General features: G+C 35.8%; 2 protein-coding genes across 2 annotated transcripts; one reads left to right on the top strand and one right to left on the bottom strand.

Moving 5' to 3' along the window:
* Nucleotides 1-821: 821 nt before the first annotated feature.
* On the top strand, nt 822-5967 carry LOC111884905 (pre-mRNA-splicing factor SLU7). Its single transcript, XM_052770557.1, has 10 exons — nt 822-981; nt 1828-1991; nt 2096-2208; nt 2294-2707; nt 3460-3595; nt 3682-3981; nt 5101-5317; nt 5404-5507; nt 5589-5657; nt 5759-5967. The coding sequence occupies exons 1-10, from the start codon at nt 966-968 to the stop codon at nt 5834-5836; spliced, it is 1611 nt and encodes a 536-aa protein (XP_052626517.1). The 5' UTR covers nt 822-965; the 3' UTR covers nt 5837-5967.
* Nucleotides 5968-6209: 242 nt separating this feature from the next.
* LOC111884909 (uncharacterized) lies at nt 6210-12790 on the bottom strand. Its single transcript, XM_023881205.1, has 4 exons — nt 11909-12790; nt 11609-11782; nt 11036-11473; nt 6210-6215 (listed from the first exon to the last, which is right to left on the bottom strand). The coding sequence occupies exons 1-4, from the start codon at nt 12788-12790 to the stop codon at nt 6210-6212; spliced, it is 1500 nt and encodes a 499-aa protein (XP_023736973.1).
* Nucleotides 12791-13948: the final 1158 nt, after the last annotated feature.

Raw genomic sequence — 13948 nt, 5'->3', positions numbered from 1 at the left:
CATTGTACCTTGGGTGGGCCCAAGAAGAATCTTGGGCGGGGCCCGAGGATTATCGAGCGAGGCTTTAAAACTACTGATCGATCTTTCAGACGAATAGCATGTAGTCGCAATGGACCTTCAATTTATGCATTGTCCATTGTAACTGAATAGAAGGATTGTGGTTGTGCAACAACTTTATGGGGGGGTGGGGGGTTAATAACTTTCTTAAGACTTTTTGTTTTTTTATTAAATCACATGATAATGAGTAACCAAGTTACCCCTTCATATATTACAAAATGACCAAATAGACCCGACACAATGTACTTTATTCCCTTAAAAAACATGAAACTAAATTAAGGGACCGATTCGACCAAAAAACAAAACATTGTGGGGTTACAATTTCATTTTCCCATATATTAAGAACAAATTATTAAATGACATGACAATGAGTAACCATGTTACCCCTTCATATTTTACAAAATGGCCAAATAGACCCAATAAAATGTACTTTATTCCCTTAAAAAACATGAAATTAAATTAAGGACAAATTCGACCAAAAATCAAAACATTGTAGGGCAATAATGTTATTTTCCCATATATTAAGAACAAATTCTATTAATTACTGAATTTATACCATAATATTTTTTTCTACGAAGAGACTCGAACCCTCGACCATAAAAATAAAAAATAACATCTAAGACTAGAAACTTTGGTATTTTTTTTAACTTAAAAACCACTTTAATATGAGTCGGTTAAATATATTTAAAGGTTAATATGAGTCGGTTAAGGGGTCTTTGGGATTAATTTTAGGGATAAAAGTCTTTTTGTAAATATATTTAAAGGTCGAGATAACTTCTCATCCTGCGACACACAAAATAACCCCAAGCTGCGATCACCGTCATCGTCCTCTGAAATCAAATCAGAGTCGTATTATTATCAGAATCGAACTTCCAATTTCTAGGTTTTGCTCCTGAACAAATTTCAACATGGCGACGGCATCAGGTGCGGATTTCGTACCCCCTTCTCAAATTATTTTACTCTTCCGTGTATCTTACGTTAATCGATTTATCCGAGATCGTTTCTTATTCGATGTGCTACGGTTAGGGTTAATATCGTGTGCTGTGTTGGGTTTCCCATGTTATAGAAATAGTTTGCCCTAATTGACCATGCTTGATATCGGATCTCGTATTGAGGAGGAGATTCCGTTCATCTGTAGTTCAGTCTTACTCCCTTCAGTTGTTGCCTATTATGCTCTTGTTTTAACTCTGCAAGATTTCTTTATATGTTCTTGATGGCATTTACATATTTCAAGAGTAGTCAGAACGATTTTCTTAAACCTAGTGCTACTCAAAGGTTTTAGTTTACATGTCCGAATGATTACATAACGGACTCCTGTGATTGTTGCCGAGTCTCTTGTCATGGGTTAAAGAGGATGAGGAGTAATACTTGTAGTTCAATTATGAGAGGAATGAAGATTTAGAACTCATATTAAATATACATATCTTGGAACAAAAACTGGAGAGCAGTATACATTGACTGGGAAACCTAACTTGAGTTTAACAAATTGACTGGAATACACCTAGGTGGCACAAAATCGATTGATTATGATCTAAAAAAAAATCAAAAACTTAGAAATACAGATAACCATAAGTATCAGAACTTGAGAAATGAGCTTTCCAATGATAGTAGAAACATTTTCTAGGTAACTTTGAGATATTGCAATATAACATTTAGTCGAAGTCTTGAAATCTAATAGAGAGAGATTGATGTTATTATTGAAGGTTAAATATAGAAAAGGAATATTATAAGTTTCTCACCAATCACACACCATCTTCATTTTTATTGCAGTGGCTTTCAAATCCAGGGAGGATCACAGGAAACAGATGGAACTTGAAGAAGCCCGAAAAGCTGGGCTTGCTCCTGCAGAAGTTGATGAAGATGGAAAAGAAATTAATCCACATATTCCTCAGTATATGTCATCTGCTCCTTGGTATCTCAATGCAGAGAGACCTGTATGCCTTCTTTTCTCATTTTCCTTTTTTCTTACTTACATTCTCATTAATCATGTCGCCATATATATAACTAAAAGTAAAACTATCTTTTTTTGTGTTCTCAGAGTTTAAAACATCAAAGGAAATGGAAGTCAGATCCCAATTACACAAAGTCATGGTATGACAGAGGAGCAAAAATATACCAAGCTGATAAATACAGAAAGGGTGCATGTGAAAAGTAAGCAAACTTTATTTTACTTTTCTAGTTTTTATAACTTGTTTTTTAGACAAGATTGTTAAATTTGTTAATTGTTTGTTTTAAGCTGTGGAGCAATGACACACACAACCAAGACATGCATGGAGAGGCCACGTAAGCTAGGGGCAAAATGGACAAGTAAAAACATAGCACCTGATGAGAAAATAGAGACATTTGAGCTTGATTATGATGGGAAAAGGGACAGGTGGAATGGGTATGATGCAGCATCATATGCTCATGTGATTGAAAGATATGAAGCTCGTGATGAAGCTAGAAAGAAATTCTTGAAAGATCAACAACTTAAGAAGTTAGAGGAAAAGGGTAACACTGAAAATGTGGAAGAAGGTGTTAGTGATGATGAAGATAATGAAGATGCTTTGAAAGTTGATGAAGCCAAAGTTGATGAGAGTAAGCAGATGGATTTTGCAAAGGTGGAAAAACGTGTTAGGACTACAGGTGGTGGTAGCACGGGTACTGTTAGGTGAGTCCATTTTTCTCTTTGGATTTTGTCTAATTCTTGTGAATTTTATGTAAATTAAGGCTATGTTTGGCGTACTAGTTGAAAAGTTAGCTGTTAGCTGAAAAACTAGCTGATAGCTGAAAAGTTAGCTGGTAAAAACTGATGTTTGGGTTGTGTTTGGCGGGCCACAGCCAGATAAGCTAGCTTATTTTTCCAGCTTTTTTAGGTTGTCATGTTTGGCAATCCGAAAAGTAGCTTATAAGCTAGCATTTTAAAAAGCTACTTAGACTAGCTTTTTATGAGCTTTTTAAAATTTTTCTAAATATACCCTTTAATTAATTATAGAAACACATTCTTTTAAATGTCCTTTTATGTTATTTTATATACTTTAGCTAACTTATCAGCTACTTTTACCAAAAGTCATTTTTTACCAGCTAACTTTTCAGCTATCAGCTAGTATGCCAAACATAGCCTTGGTAAAACTAGCTGATAAGTTGGCTGATAGATGTAAAATGACATAAAAAGGCATTTAAAAGAATATGTTTTCTATAATTAATTAAGGGGTATATTTGGAAAATTTTAAAAAGATAGTCTAAGTAGCTTTTTAAAAAGCTAACTTATAAGCTACTTTTCGGCTTGCCAAACATGACAACTTAAAAAAAAGCTCCCAAACATAGCTTAAATGTAATAAACGCTCGGTAAAAATCCATATAAGATTATAATAACATCAAAGATTTTACTTTAATTAATTTTTTATTTTTATTTTTATTTAGGAATCTGCGAATTCGAGAAGATACAGCAAAATACCTTCTGAATCTTGATGTGAACTCTGCACATTATGATCCGAAAACTCGATCCATGCGTGAGGATCCGCTTCCAGATATGGATCCAAACGAGAAGTTCTATGCTGTGAGTAAATATGGTATTTTAAAAAAAAAGAAAAAAAAAAGAAAATGGTTTATTAATATTATTTTTGTTGTGGAATGGAATTGCAGGGGGATAATCAGAATAGAGTAAGTGGACAAGCATTGGAGTTCAAGCAACTGAACATACATGCATGGGAAGCATTTGAGAAGGGTAATGATGTCCATATGCAAGCTGCTCCTTCACAAGCTGAGTTGTTGTATAAGAATTATAAAGTGAATAAAGAGAAGCTGAAATCTCAAGTGAAGGAGACAATTGTTGAGAAATATGGGAATGCAGCTGCTGACGAGGCGCTTCCAAGAGAGCTTTTATTAGGTCAAAGTGAAAGAGAAGTTGAATATGATCGTGCTGGAAGAATCATCAAAGGCCAGGTATTTTTATATATATATATATATATATATATATATATATATATATATATATATATATATATATATATATATATATATTTATTTTCATTAAATTACATGTTTTCATATGAATATAACTAAAAAACTGTGTAAAGTTATTTGGGTTTTAATGAGCTTTTAATACTATGCTCAATGAAATTTTGTTTAGGGTTAATCTCATAAAAGGCCTTATATTTTGTGTTTTTTTCCGGATCAAGCCTCAAATTTATTATTTGCCTGGAAAAGACCTTGTATTTTTTCATTTTTTCCTATCTGGCCCTTTTAATCATTTTTTTTTTCCAAAAAAAATGTAAAATGTGAGGGTTTATTTGGATGCATTTAGAAGGTTGAGGTTTTTTTTTTTTTTTTTTTTTTTTTTCTGAAAAAAAGACAAAGTTGAGGGTTTTTTCAGAAAAAATGAAAAAATACAAGGTCTTTTTCAGGCAGAAAATAAAGTTTGAGGTTCAATCCGGAAAAAGCACAAAATATAAAGACTTTTGTGAGATTAACCCTTACTTTTGCTATAACTTATCTGGAAATAATAAAAAAATTTGTAATATAACCGGACCCATTTTAATTTTATTAATTTTTAATTGACTAAATCTTTTTAATTTAATAACATTTTTGGTCCTTGAATATAGCTGTTATTTTTTTTTTTTCAATTTTGGTCCATGAAACCATTCTCTTGCAATTTTAGTCCTTATTTGTAATGCTTTTGGTCCATTTTCAAAAGAAAATGGTTATATTTTTGGGTCCAAAGTTGCAAAAGTCAGTCAGCTATTGGAAGGAACAGGGACCAAAAACGTTACAAAAATCTCAAATAAGGACCAAAATTGCAGTTATCAGCTATACTCACGGACCAAAAATGCAATTTACTCTTTAACTTTTATATTTATTCAATTAAATTCCAATTTTATTCTTTGAAAACAAGTATGAAGTTTTAATGAGCTTCTATTTTTTTTATCTTGATAAAATCAAAATAAAAAGTAATTTATACAATAGAATTCAAAGCAAGTTTGTATTTAAATATAATATAATATAAAAATAAGGAACATGCCATACAATTCCATTTCATTGATAGAATATATTATAATTTATCAGGAAATGGCTCTTCCTAAGAGCAAATACGAGGAGGACGTTTACATCAATAACCACACGTGTGTTTGGGGGTCTTGGTGGAAAGGCCATCAATGGGGTTACAAGTGCTGTAAGCAGTTTATTAGAAACAGTTACTGCACAGGTGCTGCTGGTATTGAAGCTGCTGAAGCTGCATCCGATCTCATGAAGGCCAACATCGCACGCAAAGAGGCCACTCAAGGTTTTTTACTTTTTTTTTTTTTTTTTTTTTTTTAAATTATTATTACTACTTACTAACAATGTATGTGTTTTTGTCTGTTTGATCAGAAGTTGTTGCCCCAACCGAGGAGAAGCAGCTTGCGACTTGGGGAACCGATATACCTGATGACTTGGTTTTGGACCAAGCCAAACTCACAGAAGCACTTAAAAAGGTAAAACATTTTTCCTTTTCAACCCTTATGCTTCTACTTTTTGCAAACTTTACCCCAATTTCATATATATTTAAAATGTAGGAGGACAAGAGGCGGAGAGAAGAGAAGGATGAAAGAAAGCGAAAATATAATGTTAAGTGGAACGATGAGGTGTGTAAAGTGTAAACTAAACTTTCTTCTTTTTTTACTCTTTTTCATTTTCATTTTCATTTTCGTCTTTATTTAATTATATTTATAATATTGGGTTTCAGGTGACGGCTGAAGATATGGAGGCCTACAGAATGAAGAAGGTCCTCCATGATGATCCGATGAAGGACTTCCTAAACTAAACTACTAGCTTTTTCCTTTTCATTTTCCTCTGTATTGATAAAGTAAGTGCTGAATGGATAATGGATGTCCGGATAAAATGTTATATTTCAAAAACTAATAACATCTGTTTATGTGTGTTTAACAGTCTTTATATTATTGTTTAATATATTTGTAATATAAAAGATTTTTTGAATTTATCAACATGATTGATTACTGAAAAACCGAAATAGAAATCCAGCTAAACCAAAAAACTAGTTAACTGTCTTTCAGGTTCAATTATGTGGTTAACCAATTAACGAATATATGTATTTCAAAATTATCAAACTTCGTAACTAATTTCCAAAATAAGGTTAATGCTGGACATGATCATTCCCATAGATTAAAATAAAAAATTTAATTCTGTAGTTTAAACAAACATCATAGATTAACAAAAGTAAAAAAAAAAAATCCATCTTGTAGGTAATGCATTTATAATTTATAATAATTAATATAATTCATATGACAACAATATAATACATGACAAACTTAAAAAATTAATCACTAGAATAACTAGGCGTTATCAAAATGCTAAACAAATATTGTTTTCCACCCTTCTTAGGAGTTAAATAAGGGTTTGTTTGATTTCTAGTTCCGATTCTGCCTTCTTCATAGTTTTGTTGTTATACATAGTAACATAGCTTCTCAAATCCCCTCCTTTCTAAATATTTTATGTTATCAGAGTGACTACCACCATTAATTTCGAGTTCTGATTCTGCCTTCCTTTTAAGTTGGGATCCATATGCTTTAGCATCTGGTTGTTTTGGTTCTTGTGAGCTCTTACAAAATTTCGTTTTCATTCAAGTTTATGAATGCCTACAAGGTGTTTGACGTTTCGTTCCTTTTAATACCACACTTTTTAATGAATGCTCAAGCATGCCACACTTTATTTATCTTCCCGAACTCTTTGTTGTAAAAAAGTTTGGTTGTTTATTAATTCATCATCTTAAACACGAAAGGCACATTGGTTGGAAAATACTCCTTTGATCTTATTAAAACACAATAAAATGCTTACCGTTTGTGAAAAATGTGTCTTTCTTTTATACGATTAACATGGACTAAAATGTATATAGTTTATTGACATAATATTATTAAAACTATCTTCGATAATTTATAAAAAATGAAACATAAAGGCTAATTTGCTTGATTAACATTTAAAGAGATCATCGAACAATTTGACAATCAAATATGTAGATAAACTATGGAATAAACATTCAATTGATATGGAACAAACTCTTGTTCTAAAATTAGTGGTAAAATCAAACACAAAACAGTAAATATAACAATATGCTATAAAATTACAACTTGAACTCCAATATGAAAACCAAACTAAACAAAATACTTTCCTTGATCTTTTCTCGACATACCATGATATTTCTTGCCCTTCCACAGAGTCTCAACACGATTTATATGGGCAACACCTACAATTGCAATGGTATTAAGATGTATTACATAATGAGCACATAAGTATTGGGAATTTTGCATATTCATAAGCCATGTGGTTTTAGAAATCGAAACTAAAAGTGAACTGGTTCAACTAAAATAATAAATATGTAGTAAATGAACAAAAGGAATATTAAACACAAAGAAAATGCTGAGAGCATACCACGTTGTCATCAAATCCCAACTCGCTTTGATGTCCCCATTGTAACCTGCATTGTCACTTAGTTGGAGAACATTTACTAAGTAAAGTGCATATTAAATCAACCTGAGGTATCTCAAATGGTTTATCTTAATGTGTCATGTCATTAATAAAAACAATGTTACTGGGAGGTTGAGATTACCTTGCATGAAGGCCATTGGGTAGGCCATAACTCCACCTACTGTTTGAATAAAGCAACTTCTAATAACAAGACATATCAACTTCAAATAACAACAATATCAGAGCTGACCTCCATCGGAGAAATCGATGGTGATGCTGAAAAATATTTGTATTCTCAAGAAAGGGAAACGGTGGCTCTACAAACTTCCAATGTCGCGAATCAAAGGTTTAGAGATTAGATTTATGCAGTTCTGATTTTCATTTGGCAATTCTGCAAGCATCATAAAACACCCTAAATTATGAATTTTTTTTAGAATATCAGTATAAAAACAAAAAAGAAATAGCATCTAAAAAACACGAAAATTACTTTGGATGTTTTATAAGATTACTTGTGGTGGTGGTGGTAAAAGTCATGGCAAGTGGTGTCGTTGTAAGATGGGGATGTTGAGAGTGAGTTGCAAAGGCTACATTTTGTGGTATAGGGTATCCACAAGGAGCACTCTAGATTCTTCTGTATTTCCGATCACAACCATTTGTATCTCATCATCAATCACCGTAGACACCAACTATGATGCATGGAAACTTCTCTAAGGCTGCCGTTTCCGTTTCCGAAACTCCATGGAAACGGATACTCCATGGAAACTCCTTGGAAACGTTTCCTGGAAGTATCGGATATCATGGAAACGTTTCTGCGAAGTTTCCTTAAAGTTTCGATGAAGTTTCCTAGCCGTTTCTATTTTATTTTAAGGTTTACATGAGCTTTTTAAGTTTAAATCCAAAAAAGACTAATGGCTGTTGTTTTTAAGGCTCAAAACGTATTTGATATTCCCTTAAGTCCCTAACCGATCGTCAATCAAAGTCTCCCCTGTCGTGAGTCGTCTCCTGTCTTCTCGATCAAAGACGATTAGTCGATCACAATTCATTAGGATCGTCAATCATCATTCATCACCATTCTTGATTCTCTTAATTCCTAATCACATCATCGATTATGGCTTCTCAAGAAACACAAGGATCATCAACTACATCAATAGATCAACCTCCATTGCGGGACTTGACATCAATATATATATATATATATATATATATATATATATATATATATATATATATATATATATATATATATATACACACACACACACACACACAAAATTTTATATTGACATTGACGTATCTCTGTCGTATCCGTATCTTGATTTTTTGGGTTTTGCCGTTTCCCGTTACTGTTCCGTATCCGTTTCACATTACCGTATCCGTTTCCGTGCAACTTAGGACACCAAGGCTGTGTTTGGCACTCCACAGCTAGCTTATTTTTCGAGCTTTTTTATGTTGTCGTGTTTGGTAAGCCAAAAAGTAGCTTTTAAGTTAACTTTTTGAAAAGCTACTTAGACTAGCTTTTTAGGAGCTTTTTTTTAAAATTTTCCAAATACACCCTTTAATTAATTATAGAAACACATACTCCTACATGTCCTTTTATGTAATTTTATATATTTTAGCTAGCTTTTCAACTAGTTTTACCAAACGTTATTTTTTATCAGCTGACTTTTCAGCTATCAACTAGTTTTTTATTTAACAGCTAGCTTTTCAGCTAGTACACCAAACATAGCCCAAGTCCCAAGTGAGATTTCACAGGTCCTTTCGCTGAGGCATCCCATTACAAGAACATGTTGTTTTTACATGTTCAAATAAAACCATACCTACATAAAAGCCACTGTTTTTTTGTTAGCTGTTGGAACTAACACCATACACATACCTTGGAGCAGAACCAACCCATAGATTTACCTAGAAAGAACTAAATAGATGCACTTAAAAATTAGAAGCCAACACATTGAACAAATTATAGAATATGTTGGCAAATCAAGGTTAATTGATGAGTTCAAAACTCTTAGATCGATTAGATCTTTCACAAGTACGATAAAAGAAATCAAACAGTTTAAGAACAATATAAGAAAGAACACAGAACAGAATCAAATATGTGCTTATGATTCAAAACTGAGTCACGCCTCAGCAGAGCTCGATGAAGAACTTCCGCTGTAGAGGCGAGCTAGGGTTTACAGAAATATGAAGCAAAAACAATGAAAGCGATCTCTTCTAAGTCTGCATGCATGCAACTTATATACTAAACCCTAATACAAAATAATGCACGGCTGGACAAGCCCAATACCGACATTCAAACTGGACTAAGGATCGAGCCCATGACGCAATCTAATAGACTCAATAATCTCCCCTTTGCATCAAATGAGGCGAGAGATCATTTCCTCTGAGTAAGCTTCACCGTCTTTATAACTTTAAACAAACGAGGAATTATGGCGAGACGAGTCTGTCTGAACTGTATGTACCACCTCAGCATGTCAGTGAATAATTTCTTGTCAGCTGCGCTGTTCTGATCGCACCTCTGAATGATCTCCAAGATATGCTCAAGACAAGACGTCGAGAAGAGGTGTTTGTCAACAAGAGCGAACATACATTTTTGACCTTCGCTCCTGAGGAACATAACTGTGTGATACTTTGAATCTATCTTCCCCTTGATCATGGTATTGACATTGCCAGCCCTGCCCATAGTCTTGAATATTGTTCGCTTGTGTATGACAGAGGCAATCTCCTGGTCCATCTTCGCTACCTCATGTATGTAGCAAACAAGCATACTCTTGACATGATCGATTATTGGCTGGTACTCCAGAGGATTTGATAAAAGAATATTAATGAGGAGTATCCAGTCATGAGGGTTAAGGTTTGGTAGATCAGCGAGGGTAAAATGGTAGACTGAGCCTTCGATTCCTCGAGTCACCCTGAATTTGACATTGATAAATTTCCCTGCTGAATAGGACTTCATCACCTTGACTGTGGTTATTTTCTTCAAGCTCCAAGTCAGGTATTGGGGTTGTGCAAACTCCAAGTAAAATTACAGAAGATCCCTATCTACCTTCGGGTCTGGAGATGGAATAGCAGCAGTTGAGTTGAAGCAGTGGAAGATAAATGCCTTTCGAGTGATTGGCATATCGAACTGTGCATCCTTGGAATTGTCAAGACCAAAGGAAATAATAGGCTCAAGCCAGAGAATGCTTGGCTCATCAATTGCACATCTTTGAAGCGAGTCTTTTGTCCACACAGGAAACATGGACTTTTTCTTCTCAAGGATCTTAGCCTCCTTTCGCTTCAGCTCTAGCTCAGCTTGCTGTTTCTTGGTGTTTTCTTCCATTTCTTTTCCAGAAGTATTAGCCTCCTGTACGTGTTTCTTGGGAATCTCGACATAGACATCATATTCATTGTCTGTATTGTCTTCACCAATTTTCTTTTTCTTTTTATCTTTGTTACTGACCGAAGCTTCATTACCCTTCGGTTCAGCAGATGGTTTTGATCCAGAAGGAGGAGGTTGCTTTGACACTTTTTCTCCCCCTTGTTTCGGTTGGACCCCGGTCACCGGAACACCCTCGATACGGCTGAGAATGTCCAGCGCCGGTCTGAGCTTGTTTGCCAAATGCCTTCTGACAGTGATAGTGATAATCGGATCATGAGCCTCAATAAGATGAAGAAGGATGGAGTGAACATCTGCAGCAGAACTCCTAATGACCTCCCTTTCGGACTTGAGGTCATTAATCTCAGCATTAGTAGTTCGTAGCTTGTGTGTTTGCAATTTGAGCTGGGCTGTGTGTCTGTCAAGCTCATCCATAATCCGATTTTCCACTGCTAATTCCGCTTCCAGTTGAGTTAAACGTTTGTTGACATTAGCATGGAGTGATTCATTGGCTTCTTCAATGGCTTGGCATGCCGCTTCAAGACTCGAGCGCTCAGATTGAAGAGACCTTTGGAGATTCTCTATTGAAGTATTGACAATTTCAGCATTTTTGGCAGTAGTAGCCTGCAAAGAGTCTAGAAATAAGTGAGCTTCTGAAACTAGTTTATCGACTTTTGCGGTCGCTTCCTTGCACTCCTTAGTAGAGGCATCAACAGCGAGAGAAGCCTGTTGACATTAGGAAGTAGAGGCTTCAATAGCCTTGGCTGCAGCAGATAAAGTAGCACTGTGTTCGGCGACGACCGAAGAGAACAAGGCCTTTAAGGCAGCCTTTGAATAGGCACCAGAGGAAGAAGATGAAAGCGGTTGGTCTAGCTTGTCGTTTACTGCCTTGAGATGACGTTTTGTAACAGGCTCATCGTCATCATCATCGCTCTGTACTCGATAAGGACTGAAATATGTGGAATCAAATTCCAAGTCCTCACCGCCTAAAATAGGGGTTGTTTCAGTAGATGGTGTGGGGGATAAGGGTTTTGAAGAAGGTGAAGGTTCGGTTGTGACAGGAGGTTCGGTTATAGGTGGATTGGGAATAGTAAAGACAGGTTTTGTAGTAGTAGTGGTAGTAGTTGTATCTCTGAAAATGGGTGTGGGAATAGGAATTGTAGTAAAGGGTTGAGAGGTGGTAATTGGAGAGATAGGAAGGATGGAAACTGGGATGGTAACCGGTGGGGGTGAAAGAGGAGAAGAGCGAACCGGAATTTCTGGAGTAGGGGAGCGAGGCAGAGTGTCCCCTCGGCCCGAAGCCTCTTCATCAGAGCTTTCACTCTCAGATTCTGAAGGTGGAGCGTTCTTCTGCTTAGGAGGGACATATTCGGAATCCGAATCACTAGAGGATTGAAGAATAAGTTTCCTAGCAGGCTTCTTCTGCTTTTTTGGTTGAGCCTGAGAAGTTGCAGCTTTATCAGATTTCCGCTTCTTGGGGGTTTGCCCCTTGGTTGGTTTAATGACCGGTCCCTCTTTCTGTGTTTCAGGCTTTTTACCCCTCTTGGCTGGCTTGTCAGCCTCTTCAATGGAACGAAGCATTGCCGGTGTAAGCTCTCTTGGACCAACAGATGGACGCTTCCTGTACTTTTGAAGAATGTTACTCGACACTGAAATACGACCGAGCATAGCTTCAGGAATGGGTCCAATGAATGAAAACTTGGTTGGGTCAGTGACGATGATTTTCGTCGTGTGAAAGGTGGCAATAGAGGAGAGAAAGGAGTCTGCCATTATTGGAACATGAAGACGATCCATTGCCCAGTTGGTGATGAGAGACCAGAAACGCCCACATGAGATCTCAGAATGCCTGGAGGAAGAAACCAAGCTTTGAACCAACTGCTGCCAAATAATGGACCCATAATCTAGGTTAAGGCCATTGTACAACCCATACAACACCGTCATGAATGACTTGCTTGCACCATCGTAGACAATGCTCCTCTCAGACAGTCCCTTGAACAATAGCGTGAAAAGGCCATTCCATTGAGGAGGAAGGTAGGACTTCTTGAACTTCGTAACAGTGGTTAGGGTTTCGGTATACTCCATCTGATAGAACATAGAGAACAGTTGACCAGTTGTAATAGAATCAGGATTTACCAAAGATGGATCTTGAGAAAGACCAATTAGGGCACAAAATCGACTTTTGGAGATGGAGGTCTTCTCATCATGGAGTTCAAAATGAATCCGTTCATTAATCTTGTCATAGAATGCAGTAGAGTAGACAAGAGACAAGCACGACATTGGAACCACTTCAACCTTAGTCAGTGTGTCGATGAGTGGTGAGTATTTGAGACACTCAACCACATACAACATATAGGGCTCATAGATGAATGAAGTGAGATCAATGATCAGGTTCTGTTGGGTTTTGATGGTGAGAAGCGGTTGACAAACTGAGGTATCGTGAACGGATGATGAGTCTGCCATTGTTGTAGCTTGGAGAAGACGATGAACAGTTGCAGAGAATCGTCGGGTTTCTTTGAGAAAGTTTTGGGAGGTGATAAAGGTTGAGAGAGTACCGTTCCAATTCCTTTTATACGTATAAGGAAGAGAGAGAAAAATCCAGTTGAAATCATGGATTATCTCAAAAATAGCGCCCGAGTAGATGGGTGAACAGTTGGCATGCCGAAGATGACGCAGGAGAGAAAAAAACGTTTCTCTTTTACACGCCCTTTCATAAAACTCACTTTTTCAAATCGCCAAACCGTTTGGATAGCCGCTGAGTCAGCTTCCACTTTATCCCAATCGTTTCTTCTCATGACGTTGGAATCTTTGTGCCTTTAGCATTTGAATTATCATTCTGTACAAAACTAGAATTTGGAAAATTAAAAATTTTCATGCATAGGGTGTAAAAGATAAAGAAATAAAACGAGATTTTAGGGATCATATGTGATGTCGTAATATGACATAAAACAATTGACTCTGGGCAAAAATCACTTCCTTCAAAGTCAAGAGAGACATTAAAGTGCTTGCTTGGTTTCCCATTGAATAACGATCAATAACTTGTTGAGAAGTTTTGAAAGGCATTTTGTTAAGGTTAAAGAGGGTGGCTTTCGCTTCAGTTCA

Source organism: Lactuca sativa, chromosome 4 (assembly GCF_002870075.4).
Source record: "Lactuca sativa cultivar Salinas chromosome 4, Lsat_Salinas_v11, whole genome shotgun sequence".
Lineage (NCBI taxonomy): Eukaryota > Viridiplantae > Streptophyta > Magnoliopsida > Asterales > Asteraceae > Lactuca > Lactuca sativa.
This window is presented reverse-complemented; position numbering and strand designations above follow the sequence as displayed.